At 39.3% G+C, this 21,388-nt stretch overlaps 1 protein-coding gene across 2 annotated transcripts in view; it reads left to right on the forward strand.

Annotated features, from left to right (window-relative positions):
• The first annotated feature begins 314 nt into the window (after positions 1 to 314).
• The window catches only part of pawr (PRKC, apoptosis, WT1, regulator), a 52,093-nt gene continuing 31,019 nt past the window's right edge, over positions 315 to 21,388 (forward strand). For both annotated transcript variants that reach the window (XR_001424546.1, XM_015029025.1), the window contains exons 1-2: positions 315 to 564; positions 813 to 1,507. Coding sequence is in view for 1 of the 2 variants with exons in the window: in XM_015029025.1 (XP_014884511.1) it covers positions 926 to 1,507 (582 nt within the window). In the remaining variant the exon portion in view is untranslated. The remainder of the gene's footprint in view (positions 565 to 812; positions 1,508 to 21,388) is intronic.

Genomic DNA, 21,388 nt, shown 5'->3' on the forward strand with positions numbered 1-21,388 from the left:
TTTCTGAGCATCTCCTGTTCTTGATCCCTGACACGTCCTCTGTGTTTTTCTGTCTTCAGGATGTTGTTTGTTCGCTAATGTTCTCAAGCAAACCTCCTCCACCTCCACTTCCCAGCTCTATTTATACTGAGATTAAATGACACGTGTGTTGCCTGTATAGACTAATTAGATGCTTTGTGAAAGCATTTTGGTGAATGATGTGCATGAGAGTAAAAGACGAAGTGAATATCTATTTTTTTTTATTTTAAAAATCGTGCATATTCTTTTATTTATTTCGCAAAGATGCATTCTTTGTGTTGATATGTGAAAAAAAAATGTTACTCACTGCGGACTAAACGGTAAAAAGTGTGTATGCATCAGATATAGTTTTAGAAATCGTAGTCCATCATGTGCGCGTTCCCGCCCTCCTGCTTCTCATAGCAGGGTGACGTTTTTCGCCACCACACCGGAAGCGCCGCTGCCACCAGTAGCGCTCGCGGTGTCTCCCAGCGCCGCGGATCAGAGCCGAGCGCGGTCACACCTGGTGGGACCGGAGCGAGCAGTTTGGCGAAACATCTCCGACAGGTGAGTCTCCTTCCACTTTTACACTACTTTCTTTCACTTTCGCGAGTTTAACACATATCCACATAGGGTCTTTAATAGAAAACGAGTTGAGACAGGGTGTTTAAGTGGGTGCAAAGCTTTAACTTTTTGAGGAAAGTCCGTTCTTCAGCGTCTGCGCGAGACAGAAACGTTTTAGTTTGTTAGTTTGAAAACATTTTAGCCATTCTTTTCAGCGAGACTGACTTTATTTTCCTCCAACCTGTCAACAGCTCCACAGTTGATCGCTTGAGGAATGTGGTTTCATTAGAAAGGTTGCCCAGACCCGAAAGTTTGCACTAAGTTCAACTTTACTTTCACTCACTTTCGAAGCAGTAAAGGGATCATGGCTACTGGCGGGTTTAAGTCAAACGCACCCGCTGACTTTTTGGAGGAGTGGAAGGCAAAAAGGGAGAAAATGAGGGCTAAAATGCTGGGGGACATTGCAAAAGCCACTGGTGTCCCCCTGAACCCCGCCAGCAGCAACAGCACCAGCAACAGCCGCCTCGGCGCCCCGCCGGGCACCGAGCTCTGTACCAACCCGGACCGAAGCGCCTCCGCTGGGAACTGCCGCACCTCCTCCTCCTCTCCGGTGGCTCGGTCCCCCTCCGGCGGCACGCTGAACAGAGCCGAGGAAGAGGCGCACCACCCGGCCGCACCCGCAGCCACCACCCCCACCGCCCAGGGGAGCAACCTGAAGAAGGCCCCGCCTCAGATGGAGAAGACTCGGTGCGCTTCGCCGGACTCCAGCTCGATGATGGCGTGCAATAATGACAGTGACAAGGACAGTCCGTCACCATCACCCAGCAAGGGGAAGGAGAAGAAAAACTCAGGTCCCAGTGCAAGGAAGGGCAAAGGACAGATTGAGAAGAGGAAGTTAAGGGAAAAGAGGAGATCTACAGGTGTTGTCAGCATACCGTCCAATGAGGTGAGTGTGATACGGAAGCAACTAACCTTTTTCTAATCGTTTATAGACTGGAGTTTTGAAAATGAGATTTTATCAATGTATTGGAATGACTGGTAATGACAGTCTATTATTATTAATAATAATCTTAAAAGTGTGGTGTGTTTGTATTCATCCCCTTTTGCCATTGTAGCATTACATAAACTCCACTGGCTTTAGAAGTCACTTAAAAGAAAGAAGTCATTGATCAGAGTCTATACTAATGGAATTACTCATCAATAATCACCTGGTTTTCAGAGTCCAGCATGCTTTAGATGCACACCTGATTGAAATGATTGGTCCCTTCAGGAAGCCATAAAGTTCTGCAAAGGCCTTAAGTCAGGTGTGTTGAGAGAACAGCTGAAATGTACAAGAAGCAGAAGGATTTTTCTAGACCGAAATAGGTGCCACAGCAAACATGTGTAAGACGGTACCCTGAACACACCGTTCCCTCAGTTGTAGCAAAGTGATGGCTAGAGAAATGACATCCTGAAATCCTACAGCTGTGATTGCAGTCAAGTGTTTCAAGAAGATTTCCAAAACGGGACTGAATGCAAATAAATTAGATTTATATTTACAGCATTTTTTTCATCATTTTTTAACCAACATTGTCTGATTAGAAATGGACTCACATTTATGATTGCGAAAAGGCACTTTGTGAAACATATTTACACATGTTGTCTAAAATGGTAAAACTCATGAATATCGTAAAGAGGATTCAAGTGAGTCAGGAGTTGAGGCAAATTATGAGCACATGTTTGGCCTCCATATAAATGGTTCTAAAGTTGCATTTCCTTGTTTTTCCTTCTTTTGTAACTTCAGATGTTTAACATTCCTCATATGTAATACAGCAATGTGGGACTGTTTGTTTCTCAGAAATGTGATTCCTAGGGGTCAGTGTGTGTAACACTTCCATAAATGATTTGAAGCAAAGACCAGCTCTTGTTTTCCCCCGAAAGACTCCAAATTCCTCTCATACATGTGTCTGGTTTAATCGAGCCTCTGTAGCGAGGAAAAAAGAAAGCAGCTCTGGGAGGGAAGGAGGGGTGTGTGTCTCCGTCTGTGTGTGTTTGAAGGCGGCGGTTCACATTCATTGTTTTTGAATTTAAATCATGTCACACTCCTGGCCTGATTCCTGTGGTTCAGACACATGCAGGAACTCTGATATGAAGCCGTGCCAGTCGGCCCAGTGAGGGCCACCGCTGTGATTATGTACTCTGAAAGCACTCAAATTATTCAGAAATGCTGGGAGTGTGAGCTGCTTTTATTAGGGTTAAAAGTGGTCCACAACCTTCCCATTTTCCATTTGTTCTCACATTCACAACCCACCCAGACCTCTGTGCTCTCCATGTACCAAATCTTGGAGATTGACCAGTTTGTCAGCTGGCGCTCTAAATCCTGTTATTAGGTGCTCAGTAGTGTCGAGCAAAACTGTTTGAAGACTGGACATGGGCCAGCCAGTAATCAGGAAATGAGCGTTGCTGTATATCTTAGATTTGTGCTGGCTGAAGTTAGGATGAGGAACCCTTTCTGGGTCATAAAACAACACCTGGGAGGTCTTCAGATAACCTTTTTAAAAGCAATTGCATAGTTTTGGCCATGTTTCAGTAGAAGTTTCAAAACTATAATTATAAGCGGATGAATTATGTCAGTTTGCAGCCAGGTCAAATTTTGCTGCTGCCGTTATATTTTTGTGTCAAAGTTTGGGAACCAGTGTTAATGAAAACAAATTGCGTTGTGCGTCAGCCAGCATTGCGTCTCGGTAGATCAACTTCCCAAGCTGCATTTTACGTTGAATGTTTTAGATGTGCTTCAGGGAAGTGTCTGGAAATATTCCGGGTAGTAGCACGGAGCGCCGTGCCACAGAAAAATCCACAAATATTGAACTGCAAATACAGAAATGGGTCTGAGCAAATATTATGATGCTTTTGGATTTTTCTTTTCAAAGATCAAAGAAAACATTCGCTTAATATCATTTGACCTGCACACCTTGATTATAAAGATGGATCACACTCCTGCCATTCAAGCACTTTCTCTGGTATCTTTTTATGTGGATTTTAAACTTTAAGAATATAATTATGGAGGGGAAATTAATGGTTTTGGAGCTCATTTCTTATAAAAATCTTGATTTACAGGAACTCAGCCAATGCCTGCTTCTGCTATGGTTTAAGGCCTGCTTAATGTAGCGTATGAGGCATTGATTTTATCTGGTGTACCAGCATTTAGGCCAAACTTTTGTGATTTTATGTGCAGTGAAAATAAAAAAAGCCCTCCCCTACAAAAGGTGGAACCAAATCAAAACAATAATACCACAACTTAGCAGAGGAGATGCAAGAAGGACGTTTGTTTTCAGGAAAAAAAATGTTAGTAGAGAATTTTGAGGTGAAATAGTTTAAATATATTTTCATGTAAAGTTGTTTCGCTCTCCTTACGTGTTGCAAGTACAGAGCTGTGGTGGTACGTTATTTCTTATCGCTTCTCTCTCTCTTTTTTTTGTAATCTTAGTTTAAAATCTTTCAGGTTTACATGCCAGATTATAAACCTCTGGTCTTGTGATGACATGCAAAACTACTAAAGGCACGGAATGGAGGAATGTCCAGATTTACATTCACTGTCCAGTTTAATAGATGTAGATATTGGGTTTGACCTGCTTACTACATCAGGAACCAGCATAGATTTAACAAGGTGTCTGAAACATTCCTCATATTTTGGTATATTTGAACATTATGGCATCTGAGTTATTAAACATTTGTCAGTTGCACATCAGTGTGGTGAACTGCCTGCTCCACCACATCCCAGATGTGCTCAATTAGAGATCTGGTGACTTTGGATCCCTTTTGAATACAGTGAACCACTTCTTCCAGTCTTTGATATTTTAGGAAGGTCACATTATGGCTCCAGGAACTAGAAAATATGTGAAAATGCATTAACTTTAGCAGTACTTGACAAAAAATGATGTAATTTTTAGCTATCTGGCTAATTAGTTTCTTTCCTGTCTAAATTTTTAAGTGTTTAATTTTTTTCTGTTATTGGCAGAATTAATCCATAACTACCATAGTCAAAGTACCTGCCTGGGTTCACTTAACACACAGAAACTATTAAACACTTTCCATTGGTGCTTTGATATGTATTTTCTGTAAGTCTTCCTTTCTCCTGTTTTTTTCCTGCTAAAACAAGAAGCAAACCATGCAAATGAAGACTCCACTCTCACAAGCCGCCCTTTGTGAAGTAAACATGAATGGACAGGTGTGAATGGAGTTGCCTGGGATTATCTTCCCTGCTCATTTTATGCAGAATAAAAGCTGCAGAGAGGAATTTCAGAGCATCCAGGGAACCCAATATTCTGACCGCTGAGGCCATAATGGCATGATAAAAGCTCCATACTCATTTGGAGAGAGATGCTTCTGTATGGTGTTGCCCACTAATAACTGCAGTGTAGAGGGCACTCTTGGTGGGATTGACCCCTGACCTTTGTAAGAAGAGCTTATGCAACGGAGAAGCACTTAAATGAGAGAATGCTTGTGGAATGTTGAGTTCTCTTATCTGAAGAGATTTGCGTCTGTGATGTAAGCATGTTTCCCGTCTGTCGCATGGTGCATTCGTTGCTCATTGTGTTGACTTTTACGAGCTCTGAGGTTTACAAGGCTGTGGTCAAACGCCTCGGGCCCGGGAGAAGCTGCAGAGAAGCATTACCTCAACCAGCGCCTCTCCAGGCTTTCCTGCAGCTCTGCCGATGAGAGATAGGGGCTTACTTAACCCCGATGTTTGGTTTATTATATTTTTCCTCCACTTTACATTCTAGTATTGGAGTACAGTTTTGTTAATCCTTTTAAATGTTTTCATTCAGAAACAGTTCAACATTTGTAACAGTTTCTTTTCCGTCCTTCCCACATTGTTTCTACTAATGGCAAGTGATATCAAGCTTCTCGTGTAAGACTGCAGTCGCTGAAATAGGATTAGGACTGATGATTAGCGGGGTTAGCGTTAGGACATCAGCATCTGTGTGTGTTCCCCAAACAATGTCCATCCCTTCTTAACTAATTTGTAGTTTGAAGAGGTTATTAAAATTCCCAAATTCAGCATGTCCCATAACGGATTGGTTGAAAGCTCAAAAGGATAAACAAGCAGAAACTTTGCTGCCCTCCACTGAGCCTTTCTGTTATCTATTGAAAGTCTTGCTCTCTCTTGCAGCCTGAATAAAGCTGAATATCCTTTTAGATTGTTGTGGTTCACTTGACCACATGTGTGAGTGAGACTTCAGATGTCTTACTCACACTAACAAGTTTTTTTCCTCCTGGACTGAAGGTGTTAAAATTCTTTGTCTTTAACTTTTGTTGATCTGTTAAAGAATGCAAGAAGGTAATTTTCAGATGGTGGAACTTGTTTTATTATCCTTTTAATTGTTTTCCAAAGATGGGCCCATCATGACAGTAAATAGCAGATGGATTATATCACTAGTGTTGGTAAGCAGTGAGCTATTTGGGCCGGGTGTTTTTGTTTTCCGTCTTTGAATTGCAGGAATGTTTTGGTCGACTTATTAAAAGAAATTCTGGACTTTTTTTTCCTTACGGCATGTCTTACCATTTACCGTCACTGAAAATATTTTAGGATTGAGAAAAATTCCATCTCAGTCTTGTGTACGTTAGATAAGGGGAGTTTTAAAGGAAGGAGCAAACAAAAAGAGAAAGCGCTCTACAGCTGAAATAAAGTCTTTACCATGTCTGGCCCCTTTTTCCACACATGCACCTGGGGGTCTTTCAGCACCTCCTAACACCATAGTGCTGCAATGAGCCATGGCACGTGGTTTTGTTCATCATGTGAGACAGTTGTATAAATGCCTGTTCATATTAGCTTGATGCCCCGCCAGGCTAGCTTTTTTTTTTTTTGTCAGATGTGACCAAATCAGCCACTGAAAGCTGAAGAGTATCTACAGTTTAGTCATGCGGTGCCCTCCACGATTATTAAAGCTGTATAAATGGCCTTATGAATTATTTCTTTCTTTACTTTAGTAGCATATACTCACTATTTAGCAGATTACTTTATTTGGCAGTTAGAAATCAGACCAAACTGGTGTTCCTCAAGGCTTCATTCTTGGACCACTTCTATTGAATATGTACATGACCCAAAAAATGTAAAATGTTACATCTCTCATATGCTGATGACATTCAGTTTTATGTTTGTGCTACTACATGACCACAGTCACTTGCGGTTTCAATCTCGGGTATCTTATAAATATAAGAGCCAAAAATGTATATTTTACAGCCTAATGTGGAAAAAACACTATATTTTTTTTTTTTTTTGTCTTAAAAATTTCAGGTTAGAAATCAGGACTTTGCTACACTCAATGCAGCTTAAACTGCAGGTCAAACCTGTCATGGACCCAAACGTAATTTTTAAGAGCCACTCTGTCTTATTCAGCCAAGTATGACTCAAAAACTCTGACAGAAGATTGTGGCTCTTGCTGTGTGCAATGTTTGGGCCTACATTGCACTCACAACCGCTGAAGAGGTATGACTCATTTAGACCTCCATCCACACCTCTGGTTCTGTTTGCTGTTGAAGCATTGCTGCTGTTTGCGTACAAAGTTCAAGGTACCTCTTATCCAGGTTGGTGCTCTTTAGTTATGAGTCCAGAAACTTCCTGGGGCAGAGTGCAGATCATTACTTAAGGATAAAATGCCCCCCTGCAGAGGCTTGCACAGGAATGTGCATATTTTGTGAATACCTGCGACTTGGGCTGCATGCCTACTTGCAGCATGACCCTCCCCCCCTTGATGTAGCTTTAACCAACGTTATCAGAAGGTCCCATCGGCTGAGGGTTTGGTCGGCCTCTGTATGGACTGGTGCTGACCCTCGTCTGTTTGTGAAGGCCGTTTCCTGACAGGGAAGCATCTGGCTTACGTCTGAAGCATTGCGCACGTCAATGCTAATGCTTGAGTGACACTGTTGCTGTCTTTCTAGATGATCTTTAACTGGCATATGCTCCTATTACGGACACACGTGTGTATGATGATGTGGTGTTGCACTTGTCCTATTTTTAGCCAAATATTTCCAAATGAAGCACAAAGTGAATGATTCTTTTGTCAAAATATTCTTTTACAAAATTCTTGCAAACATTTAGCCAAACCCAGTAAAAGTGCATAGCTTTGCCCTCATCTAACCTTGTTTGCCCTGAAAGTTCATCCGAGTTCTAAATTCATTTTTGCACCGTTTTACCCAGTCTTTTTTGTTTTATACTTCATTACCAGGTCTTAAGTTGAAACAAATACGACTTGGCATTTGTTTGTGGAGGCAGTTTACAGAAGTGCACCACGTGGGATTTTAATCCTGGTAGTTTGTGGAGGCATGCAGAGATAAGAGTTAATCGGTTTCATGTTTCCACTTCTTGAAAGTAAGTCTGCTGCTGTCGTGCAGTCGTGGGCGATGTTTTTTTTTCTTGGTTTTTCTGCCGCCGGGTATGTAGACATAGAAGACTCTCACTCTGCGGGGGGGTATTAAGTAACCAAGTCGAGGATTAGGAGTGATTCTGTGCATCTGTAACATGTAACCTATTTGTCGGGCATTCTTTGCTGGAGACTGTGGGGAATTTTGTGAGTCAGCCCTAATCAGGCCACTCTGCATGATTAGGCATTTGGGAGGCTTGTCTGTTTGTATTCATTAAAGTAGAATTACTTGGAGAACCCAGTGTCCCTCTTCCCACTTTTCTTTTTTAATGTTTGGTTCAAATTTAGCTGTCGGTTTCCTTCTTGTTCTGTAAAACGCTGCTTTTTAAAATTCCCGAATCCCTTTAGGTCAATGAATAATTTTAGCATCTTCTTGCATAACTGAAGGGAGATTTTTGCAAGCACATAAATACAACCCTGAAAGTAAAGCAATGCATGAAAGATGTACAGTAGTTGAGTCAAAGAACATCTTTCAGATGCAGTACACATTAATTATCACTAGTGGTTGACTATAAAGTCTCTTAAATGCCAATAAATTCTCAGTTGGACTCTCCCAGGTCTCTGTTGACACTGGGAACAAAACATTTTATCTTAAAAAATGTTTATGTCCAGTCAAACACCATGTTTTCTGAAATTTCACCTTCATCCAAACTTTTTAATTTATATTCTTGAAAATGTTGAGGATTTTAAGCAATGCAGTGGTGTTCAAATTGGTTTATGGCCCATAGCCGCCAGCAAGAAGCTAAAATCTGTGAATACTTGAGAAACCTTCTAAATACACGCATAGGTGGCCCTTTTAATGTTCAAAAGTCAACATTCCTGTACTCTGCATTAATCTGGAAGCCATTTTAACACTTTTGCAGAAGCTAACATCTATGATCTTCCTTGTTTCTGCTTTTAGGGGTTCAGCCAATCAGTACCAAGGAAAATTTAAATCTAGATTTATTAAATGATAAATGGGATTTATTTGTGCTTCTGCAAACTGCGAAGATCTTTAACTGCTCTTAAGACAAGTGAAAACTTGTAGGTTCACATGTGCTGCATTTTATTTGGTTTTAAAACATATTTTTAAATCATTGTGTTTAGAAACTTTTGGTTAGTGAAGACACATGAACGCCAAAGCAGGTCCAGCTAGGTGAACAGTAATAAACAACCAGAGGTTAGTGGAGTTATTAACCTTCTTTTTGGCATTTTTATTTTTACAAGCAGATGTTTTCTTTTCGAAGAACCGACATGAAGTCTTACTTGTCTTCTGTTTTGTGGTTTGCATTTTCTCATCTTTGGGTCTTTTCTTAATCATAAAGGTTTGTTCATATCATTCGTAAAATGGAAAGTTTTATAAAATGGCTTTTAATGCCGTTGATGGTTTCACTAAGGGAGTGGCCCCTTCTAAGATGCCTGACTTTCAAACATTATAAATGTAGCTTAACTTAAATTTTGATCCAAGATTATCCAGTTTCGTTTGAATCGGAAGCAGGGATTCCTCTGCTTGGCTCAGTCACTGTCCTGTTCACTCATGCCATTTTATTGCAGGAGGGACAATAAGCTCCAGTTATGTTAGTCTGAGTGACTGCACATCGACAGACCGATTCTGTCTGCAGTCTAACAGGTTTCACGCTCTGCCTCTGGGTTACGTCACCCTGCGACTTGCTCAAATTCTTTCCCCCGTGATTAACAATGCTGCTAATGGGAAAACTGGTTCTACACACTGCGGTACCTGCAATCAACAGATGATGAGCCAGGATATTTTTCTTTTTTCTGCTTTCAAGTTATGAGGGAAAGTCTCAGATGTAGGAGTGTCAGCTGCATAATTTGCCTCCCTCCCTTTAGCAGCACCGCTGAAGACCTGCATTTTAAATTAAAACTGATTCCCTTGGCACATGCGTTTCACAAGTGAAAATAAGTAGGATTTATTAACTAAAACATTTAAGTTTGTTTGGTATTTTGGGATGGAGTGAAAATATTTTTCTTTAATTAGCTGAATAATTACATTTCCCCCTGTCTCAATATTACTGAGATAGAAAATATTTTCCTGTGGATCCCTTAAAATGTCCACATGGGGCAATAGAAAGTTTCACTTCAGACGCACTAAAAGCTGTGCTCAGTCAAACAGCTCAGGAATGCAGTCGAACCTTTAAAACTGAATAAATATGTGGCTGTAAACTGCCAAATGCACGAAGCCTTTATCTTTAAGCCTTTCCCCCACAACAAAGGAGCCTGAAACCTGCTTCAGCTGAGTGAAGGGCCGGCCTGCTGTCATACCCCGAAGCTCAAGTTCCCCCGTTTGTCGATGTGCCATGCCATGAATGTGTGTAGAGTTGTGTTTATCGGGGTAGTTCCTGCTTTGAGGTTGGGATTTACACTGCACCACCCACAAAAAGGAAACTTTCTTCCTTTCTTCTACTTCTCACTGCTTGGTTTTGACTCTTTTACACAGAAAACTTTCAACAGGGAAAATTCTGTGGTGCAGCTTGCAAAAAGCTACTAGCTAGTAGGTTTTTAACTGGCTTCTGTTTTTTTGTTTTGGTCTTGCAACTGAGACATTCTGAGTATTAAGATCACCAGACCTGATGTGACAAAGAGGCAGCTTTAAATAGAATAAGCAATTGAACTAGGACAGTTACTACAGCTCTCTTGGTTCACGATCATTGTAAAAATTCCTGAGGTTTGCCACAAAACCCTCCCTAAAATACCATGAGAAACGGTTTTATTATCTGGACTCTGGCTGGCAACACGAACCTATAAATCTGTCCGACAATGACAAAAGTTTGATAGATTCTCCTGTAAGTATTCAGAGTATTTCAAAGTTATCTTCCAGGATGCATTCGTTTGCAAATTCACAAACATTTGGTGTTGTCTGTGTTGGAAGCATTATGTTCACATCTGTTGCCTTTAAGAAGGATACAAATGGGCTTTTGCTATTTTTGACTTCCCACACTCTTGGGTTATCTCCATTTTTTTAAAAGTGAACTCCTCCGAGTTTGATTATTATAGAAAATATTACTGTAACCGGACTGGGCCAGTTACAGGTACCTTTTAGTTTTAGAAAAGTTGATATATTTACGATGATTAAATTGTAATTTACGTCATGTTTTTTTTATATTACTCTGAGTTGTAGTAGATTTTTAATTGGTTGCTTGAGCAAACCTGTTTTAAATACTTTCCCACAGAAGATGTTTACAGAACCCTCTTCTTTCACTTTCTCTCTCTTCCGTTAATTAAAATGCGGTAGTTTTTAATCGATTTGCTTAATTGGTTCACGTTTATCAGTCTCGCCTGAAGCCGACGTCGGTCTTTGGGGTTTCAGTTTGGAGAAACAGACATGAGTACTCTTGAACAAATCAAACTACCAGCTGCTAAAGCTTTAAGTGCACATTTATGTTATGTTTGATTGTTCATATCTTCCACCCTTATCAGCTTTCACTGTTGACTTCCTTAAGCAGGTTATTTGAGCTTTAATTGGCAGTTTTACTTTATAGTAGATTCACACTGAAAGGGAATAAAATCTCTGGAAGTAGGTTGAAGTTGGTGGTCATGTGATGGAAGCACAAACCTCTTATTTGGTCCTGAAACTTTCTATCTGCTTGTATGTTTGGACTTTTGTCTCGGTTTTTGGCATGAATCTGCTGCAGCAACAAGTCGTGCTGTGTGATATTTAGAATATTCAGCTGGACAGAGTTGATATATGAAGCTTGCGGTGTGGTGTGAAATCCGTCTGCACCAGGCTTTAGTCTGATCCTCCCTCACCTGAAGTTTTAGATGCTGCATTCTTCACAAGATTACAGCAGGAATCTTCAAAGCTACTGTGTGTTTTTACAAACCGCCTTTGTCAGGCTCTGACACATGCTTTGTTGCTAGATTGGCTCAGATGTTTGGATCTGATGTGTCAACCTCGCGTTTATTTCTAGGTCACCAGTAGTCATCGGAAACTTGTTTTTAAGCAAATGGAGGCATTTAGAAATGCAAACAGACGGCTGGCAAACAGTCACACTCTTGTCTATATTTAGAGATTTGAAAAAAAAAAGCTTTAGATTGTTTTGGGCACAACGAATACCAGATGTATTTATTTATTTATTTGGCTTATTCACAACACACTCCGGTAGATCTAACAGTCTCCATGTTTTTTCCCCCTCTACATTCGTTCACTTATGTTTTCATTTTTGCATCATGCATGCCCTGCAATGCAAGATGTTCACTGAGCTTGTTTTTTTTATTTACTACACAAAAAAACAAATGTGAGAAGAAAAAATGAAAAATCAGTCTTGACCAGATCCAGGTAAATGTTTCTGTCATGCCTTGATATGCAGAGAGTAATTCTGTCCATAGGTGTCTCGTAGGGCTCTCTCCTGTGTGGGTATTACCCTTTTTGTCCATGGCACTAAAAGCATTTTGAAAGATTTATGGCCAATGAAACTTCTCCGCTCACCATGACTGATGAGATTTTCATTGCTACCCGTTCCTTTTTGACTGCTAGATATGTTTTGAGTTCCATTTTTCCACCAGCACCTTGTTTGTATTTTTGTCTCTGCCCTCTCCTGCGTTTCATCTCTCTTCTGGTATTTGGCGTTCCCTCACAAATGGATTATTTTCCTTTTTCCATCTGAGCCCTCCTCCAGTTCAAATAAAACCCTGCTGTCTCCAGCCATCTCCTCAAAGAGCTCATCAGTGAATCTGATCGCGAGTCTGCATGCATGCACAGCCATTTGTTTGCATCTACACACTGCAGGCTTCGAGCCCATGAGTAAACATGAGTTACAGCAGTGTGTGGGGGCTTGTTTCCCTTCACTTCCGTCCTTTTTCATGGCTAACCCTACAGCTCAATGTGAAGCTGTCTTGGGGAAAAATCTTTGACTACAGGGTTAGGTTTATCTTCCTTGTATCCGGCCTGAAAGGTCACGCAATCAAGTAGAAGCTGGCATTGTGTCACTTTTATCTGGAGGACGGAAAAGGCGATTCCCCGGGAATTACTTTGACACCTCCCTGGATGTAAAGAGAACTTATTCTGCACAAGATGCATTTGAGTTTCAGGTAGTACAAGGAATAAAATGCATCTGTATTCACCCAGTGTCTCTCAGAATAGAGCTACAGTAACTTTTAGCAAGGGAGATTCTGCCTCTATTGCTAATTGAAACACTTGAACAGTTGATAAACTTGTTGAACAAGAAAAGAGTTGATTCTTTGTGTTAAAGTTTTTGATCATTTATTAAAATAGACTAATGTTCTGAGTATTCAATAATGAGGCTTGGGTTGATTTTTACTGAAAAATGATGTTTTGCACACAAGTGTGTGAGGGTGAAACACAGTTTCTACTTTATCGTTTTGAATAAAGTATCAAACCTTTAAATATTTCTTTAATTTTAGTAACTGACCCAACAAAGCCCTGCAGAAAGACGAAGTGATGTCCACTCAGGTATTTAAATTGACAGACCAGAAAGGAACCGGCTCTTGATTCAGTCGTCCTCTGATGTAGTTTGTGTGAAATTGCATTTTTTTCTGTCCTGTGATCCTTTTTGTTTCACAGTTGCAGCATCCTGCCAGGAACACTGTTTGTTCCGCAAGCCAGGTTTTCCTCTCCAGGACCATTTGTGGCTTCAGTCATGCTCATCAATTGTAGAAGTAAACTTGGGCTGAACGTTGAGCTGATTCAAAAGCCGTGTGTTGAACAAGCAGTAACCTTTCCCAGCCCGAGCCATTAGCTGCTGGTGGGGAGTCCCGGCTGTGCTTAGCATGACTCACGGTCTGGCTTGGTGTCTGCCAGTGGACAAACACAATAGCCTCTGTACACAATAGGCCTGCCCCTGCTCTGCTGGAATGCAAAACATGCTCTAACGGTTTCCGATATCTAAGGATTGTGTTACATGGCAAGAAAACCAAGGTGTAGTTCACAAGATATCCCCACTCACAAGTAGATGTATAATGGAATATTACTGGCCTTCTGTCCTCTCCTATAATGCCTTTTTATTTTAATTGAGGCTTGGTAAATTAGATTAAAGTTGTGGAGGCTTGAGTGGATGGTTTGACCCTTTTTGCTTGATGTGTGGACCAAATTTTATTTCTTTGTTTTGTCAATTAAGCAATTAAGTTTTCCGTCATCCATCTATTTATCCATTATTCCCCTTTTCTGTCCATCTGTTTATCATCCATCTGCCTGTCCATTCATCCTAGGTTTGTGTGTCCATCTATATCTCTTCATCCATTCATCCAAAATGATGCTGTCTACTGTGGGACTGGTATTATAATCATGTGATCATGAAGTAGAGCTTCTCCTCCAAACAGGAAGCTAAACTTTGCAAATTGTACCATTTGCACTGGCATTTTTTTTTTTTTTTTTACAGCCAAGATCCAGCTTTTGGTCGTAGTGTAACATTTTCTGTTACTTTTAAGAGCACAGGAAACTTTCTTCAAACAGGAAGTGTTGAGATGAGAGAACAGAGCTTCTGATGTCAGTGGATGGAGGCCGAGTTCCTCTGGGGATGGTGGAACAGTCATGAACATTTAGTGAGATTATTACAGCAGTACAGCCTCCACAAACATGCAGTCCCAGTTGGATTGCAGTCTTATCACTGAATGCTGGAAACTTGTGCCGCTGAGCAAGAAACGCCAATAAAACATAATTTGCAGATTGTTTGAATGTTCTTTGGTGCAAGATAACTCTAGTCTGAAGATTACAACAGCATTTTGCAATGCAAATTTTGCTTTTGATTTTGTGCATTTTCTGACCTCTTTTAAACAGACAACTGTCTCCCTAATGGAATGGGAGTTATTATGTGAATATGTTCACTATAATTCTGAATTATTCGTATTTACAGCAGGAGACACAAACATTGACCTGTTGCATGCTTTTTGTTCCGTCAAGCTCTTATTTTTTCCGTCTTTAACATTTGCTTTCAAATGCTTTTTATTAAATGTCAGAACTGCCCTGTTTTCCCTGAGTGACACTTGAGAGAACTGATACAGAGCTTTAATTCTGGAAATGGAAGACTCTTATTTGCTACAGTTTTGTTTTAGTTGCTGTAGCAAAAAAAAAAAAAAAAAAAAAAAAACCCAGAAAGGTTTTATGAATTTAAATAAGGATTTAAAATTGTAGATGCATCCTGTTTAAGTTTAATAACAAATTAGCTGAATTTCTTTCAGACTTGTTTCACACAAGTATAATTGTTCTAAGTGCTCTTAGATTTGGCTGCAGGTCATGCCTGAATGAACATTCATTTGCTCTGAACTCTTTGTCTTCATCTCTTTATTTTCCACCCTGCATACCGCCCTTCCACATTCAGAGATGGGCATTTGGGCTCATTCCAAGGATGTCCATTATTGAAATCCTGAACTAATTCCCTCCACTCAGTCTCTCACTCCAGCCCCCTACCCCTGCTGCTCTTCTTGCAAATCCACCCCTCTTGTTGTGTGTCTTAACTCTGCTGTGCAAGATAAGCCTCTGCAGCCCTTGGGGTTGTGTAGGATCGGTGGACTGAAGGAGCCGTTTCTGTTCAGAGCTGAGGTGCCCATGATTTTCCCAGAGTCTCATGAGAAGAATCTGTTTTCTCATGAATAACAAACAGTAGAGGGACCATTTTATTACTTTAAATCTTCTGAAAACTTCAGTTAACTAATTTCATGGTTCCACCATTTACAAAAAAAGAAAAAAATCTGAAATATATCTCACGTTTCCATTTAAGCAATTTTCAAAAGAGTTTAAAATATTTGGTTAATTGTAAAATATCGTTATCACAATTTTTTCACTGCGTGCTTTAGAAAACACAATTTCCAGCTTCCCATCAGCTAAGTAAGTTATCTTAGAGCTGTCTTCATAAATCTTCCTTTCTTAACTTATGTCTGACTTGTCAGATTTCTTGGACTTCCTGCTCTGTAGCTAAGAGTTTGCAGGTCAACCAAAATGATTGGAGTCGTTTTTTTGCACGAAGCAGCTGAATCAATTTCCTTCACAATAAGCCTCGACTGTAAATCCACAGTGCTGTAAGCTTCAGAAAGATTTCAAGGCAGTTTAAAAATATTTATTTATTCATTTGCTTTTAAGAACAGAACAGGCTGTGTGCATTTAGTGTTTCATCCAAAGGCTTATTTTTCAGCGTCATCATCTAAGATAAAGGACCGTTGGCTAATTTATTTGCAGAATATATAGAGTATGCTTCACTCTTGATGAATTTAGTTATCCCATTGCACTGTTGATGTTTTAAAACTACTGCAACAGAGGTTTGATCTTTTTTCATGTGTTGTTTCATCACAAAATAAGAATCCATGGTTCCCTGAAGTCAGAGTTTCAAGAGCGAAGAAATTGGATGTTTCCCACCAACCCGATCCTCAAAATGCAATATTGCTTCCGTACATTTAAAAAGTGGTGAGAGCCACAGCCAAACAGCCTAGTTGCACTTCAGCAGTAAGCATTTTTTAAGAAATAACTACATTTTATAGATGTATTTGTTGAACGTCTCTATGTGTGGAATGCTGATTCATTCATTGCTAACGGTATTGAATATAAGGGATTTCTTGCTACATTCATTTTCAGAGTTAAACAGAGCACAGCACAAAGAGTACATTGTTGCCAATATGCTAAATTTACTACAACGTAAATATGAAGCAACATTTTCTCCAACTATGACCAACAGAAGCTTAACTACAACAAAAGTTGTAGTTAAGTATTCAGTTTTAAACTTGTGCATAGATTTTTTTTTTTGTTTTGTCGAGGATATTGGAACGAAAACGCAGCTTAGGAAGCTAAAATACTTGGATGAAGTGCTACTTGACACTACTGGCCTGTGTTTGCAAAGCCTTCAGTTTCCTTGTCAATCTGACAGTTTAAGATTGGTGTCTTGCATACAGGAGGTTCCAGAGTGTTACTTGGCCACAATAACTAGTTTGCCCTCCCTTTTTCTTTTTTTTTTGTTTAGGAAAAAGATGCAGAACTGGAGACTTGAAGACTAGAGCTACCCACATCTTTCTCTTATTTATATGCAAATACAGAGATGCAGTAAACTATTAAAGGACTCATAGGAAACAGAGAAGGGAAGTTTCATTGTTGCTTTCGTTTGGTCGGCACTGTAGCACCGGGTGGGGCATAGCAGACAGGAATGCACCCATGCAGCTGTATTCGCCCGGCTCTCATTAGGCGCCATGCGTTTTCTGTTTTGCCTATTAAAATAAGGCAGAACATCAGTAGTTTGAGTCCTCACTTTTACCCCCCAAAACTAAAAAATCAACTGAGAGTGATGGTGGAAGAGGGAATGTTTATATCCTTCCAGGAAAAGCTGAAACTCATAACAACCTCCTCATTTTGCCTGCTGCCTTTGCTATGATGGGAATGTTGTGACACAGTCAGTAATCCAGGACAAGCTGTACCAGAGAACAATGAGACTGAAATTTTGGAAAACATCCTCTGGTATCATCATCGTTTGCAACATTTAAACTTATGAACTTTAATAAAACAATGTAGTAACATTTTGTCATGCTACAAGTATATGTTTTATTCATAGATTATTTGGATTCAGCTCTCCTGATCCAACTACAAGTATTTTAGTGTTTGCACGTCTAAATGCTGAAATTTTGAATACTTGTGTTGCCATTAAATTTGCTCCAAAAAGTCAGATTTAATGGAGAGCATCTGTGAAAGGCAGTCTTCAGGTTTCATTTAGGTCTGGACTTTGACTGGGCCGTTCTGGCACATAATGTCATTATTGTACTGGAAAAGAACCAGTTCAGGTTTTAAATCCAAGACGTGTTCTCGCATTTCACTTATTTAACTCTGATCATCTCCTGCCTGATTTAAATAAAACCACAGTATGATGGCGATTTGAAAAACTACAGTAACTTTTCTTTCATGTCACAATTGTACACTACTTTTTTGGCCTTTTATCTTTGGTGTAAATTCTAAAGTTATTCTTCAAATTCTGAGTTTTGAAATTAGTTTGGACTGTGGTTGAATCTTTTTCTCTTACTCTCCTTTAAGCTTCATGTCTTCAATCACTTCTGACCACCTGCCGTATAGAGAATTCATCCTATTCCATGACACACTTTCACTATTGATGGTCATGAGATAAAGCCCAATAAAATACATCAGGGTTGCAAAAAAAAAAAACATTACAGGAGCCCCTGTGTGCTCCTAAAGTATGCAGACAGTAGCACCATGTTCCTTAGTGACTTTATTAGATTTATTTATAAGAAAATAAACTCTACTACTGTACAGTTGAAAAACCATCTGCATGACTCCTAAAGGAAGGAGATTTATTCTTAGCTTAAACTTACCATTTCCAGCAATGCTGTTTTCCATCAGTTAACATTTACTGCTCATCTGGTCCAGTCTTGTTTTCATAAAAAATAAATAAATAAAATGAATACCAGACTCCACTTGGTTTGATGGCTTTGCCTGCAGCAGAGTGCATTTTTCATTAGTCTTGCCTTGTTTCTCTCCTGTAGGGTTTGTAGATTATTTAGAAATGAAATGCCATCAGAAGAAAGCAGCAGGCTGCAGAGTTTTGAGATGATGTGAAACTTCAGAAATCTTTTGCTGGAAACCAAATAATCAATTTGATTTATTACTTTTTCAGTAAATTACTTTGATTTATTTACTTTTTTTTGTTTGAAAGAATCCTGGATTTTCACCTTTACTCATATTTGATATTTGTTTCTGCAGCTTTTTGTTGTTTTACAGCAATTTAGTATTTTCACCAAATCAGGTAAAATTAGAAAGCTTGGTACTGGCTGTAGTATAGTTTACCGAAACTGCAAATTAATTCAGATTTTTTTTTTTATCATTCAGTGAATTTGAATATTTTTGCATGGAAACTAAATTATTTCAATCATTTGTCGCTGATTATGACTGATTGGGCTGTTTGTCTCTCATCTTTTCAAACTCAGAAGACTTTATCTCTTCCTGATGTGACATGCTGTGAATTAGAGGGAAAACATGCAGCTTCTTCAGCTGAAACCCATTAGGAAGGAAAGGTTGACTGCTTAAATATCTCCTTCAGTCATTTAACATGCATCAGTTTCTGTGTGAGACTCCTTTATTTTCACCCTCTCGTCAATACAGATTTCAGGGTTTTGAAGTTTTCAGTTCCTGCTGTGTGTCTGCGTCAAAATAAACCAAACTGCAGTTTGTCGGTAAGTTGCACCACAGCCTTTGTGGTTTTAAATTCAATAGATTTCCAGAACACGTCCAGCGTATCAAGTGGCAGCTCAGATGGTGTCGAGTAACTAAGAATTCACTTTTACTAGACTCACTATAGTGAGTTGATTAAAACTTCAACCTACTGCATAAAAAAGGATTCTAGATGTTACAAGGCACTAACAAATCTCGCTTACAAATATCTTGTGCTGACTTGTGAAATCGACTTTTAGTTAAAATAGGTATTGAAAAGGGAAAGGAGTAATAAGGCTGTACTGTCAATTATAGTCAGTCCATCCATTTTACCACGTTGAAATTTGTTGAGTCTTTCTTCAGAGGTTGTTCTGAACAATACAAACCTGGCTCTAAAAAAGGAAACTGGTTCAGCCCAGACTGTTTCTTCTTTTCAAAATTGGAAAACTAGCATTTTTTAAAATTATTTTTTAGGCCTGGCAAGAAATGACTAGATAACTTTTTTTATATATACTTAGGGAATACTTAGAAAAATGCACTACAGCAAACTCACTTGTCTTCTAAGCTTTGCAAGGAGCTTATGGGTGATATTCTCCCATAGAAACCAAGGGGTGGAGTCGAGTTCAGTGCCAGTTAAATGTTCGTTTACTTAAAGATCTGTTTGCCTTTCTTTTCCATGTGACATGTAGTATCACTTCCTGTTTCAGGGTAAATTTTATTATAGCTTACAGCCTGTATAAAATAATAAAAGCAGTCAAATTGTATAATTATATGACACAGATTGGAAGCAAGCAAGCAAATGGAATATAAGAAACGTTCTTTACATATTTGTCAAATCTGTTGCTGTGTTGTGGGAGTATGAGACAAACTCCTCTCTCTTCCCTGTAGTCCTGCTTTGTAAACTTTAATCTCAACATAATCCGAGAGGTGTTTCATCAATGTTAAATGTCCTGCAAAATGTGACTAGATTAGTAAATTGTTACCCTGATTTATGTCTAGCACCCAGATATTTTTAGAGAATCATCGTCATGATTGCAACGTTTCTGCATCCTGATTGGTGGAGTTTCTGCAGCAGCTCTCAAAGTGCTTGACCTCAGAGTTAAACCTTATGTAAATATTATTGCTGATAACGGTAAGAAAATCCACAGACGAAGACGAGACTTTGAATAAGAGGATGAAGCAACTGACTCCAGACAGAATGAATGAATTAGATTTTAAATTCAAACCTAAAAATACTTTTTGTAGAATTACCATACAGTAGTAAGGTGGTTTCTTTTTTTTCCAACTTTGAAATATTCAGAGCATTTTATCAGAGCATTTATTAAACTACTTACACTTATTTATGTAAGAAAAAGAAGATTTGGTGAGATTCCAGTGTTGGAAAAACATCCTGTTTGTTCTCCGTCTGATGGGAGGCGTGCAGAGGAAACTCGCCGCCTCACCAGATGAGTAATTCTTTCATCTTCTCTGCTGCTTCTTTTGTCTTGTGTTTTGAAATATGCCTGTTGAAGTCAGATAAGACTCTACCTGCCAGTTGGATGTGTCTGCCTGTCTGTTTGCTGTATGGATAATATCTCTCCTATTTGAACAGCAGCTCTCTCCAGGAACCAGTCATGTCATGACGATCTCTGTGATTCTTTTATTGCAAAGTTGAGACAATGTCTCTGGATTACTGTTTTTGTTTTTTGCTTGAGGTTCCTTCACTCCACTTATATGTACATGTGGGATTGGATTGCAGGTCTGGTTTGGCCGGAGCAGTCAGTGGCCGCATAGGTTCAATAATCCCACCAGATGAAATTTTTCATGTTCGGCAGCTTCGTAAAAAGAAAAGGAGTTATTTTCCCAAGCGTCTGCTTACTCCTCTGTGCTGGCAAGAAGAGGCGACTCAAGAGAAAATGTGGTGTAACCTGCCAAAGCAAACTCCCAGAAACTTGATGAATGTCCCGCTGCCGAGGCTCTGGGGATCAACTTGCACTTCATTGAAATTCCTCTGATACTGGATCCAGGCTCGCTGCTCACTATTCAGACTTTTTCACACCAATTACCCTTCCATCTAAAGTCTAGATGGAAGACTTTAGATCTTCCATCTAAAGTCTAAAGATACTAAATTTAACAAATTTACTAAAAAATTTACTAAAATTTTTTAGTAACAAAAATTTTAGTAAACATTTTTTGTTACTAAAATTTTTGAAACCTCTTCTACTTTTTCTCCATTTTTCCACAAATTTCAGTATATTGTATTGTGGTTTTAAGTGACGGATTAACACAAGTAGGGATAACAAGTTTTAGATGGCTGAAGAAGTTGAAGGAAGAGAAATATTTTCTATTTTTCTTT

Source organism: Poecilia latipinna, unplaced genomic scaffold (assembly GCF_001443285.1).
Source record: "Poecilia latipinna isolate Pla-1442-1.1 unplaced genomic scaffold, P_latipinna-1.0 Scaffold9, whole genome shotgun sequence".
Taxonomy (NCBI): domain Eukaryota; kingdom Metazoa; phylum Chordata; class Actinopteri; order Cyprinodontiformes; family Poeciliidae; genus Poecilia; species Poecilia latipinna.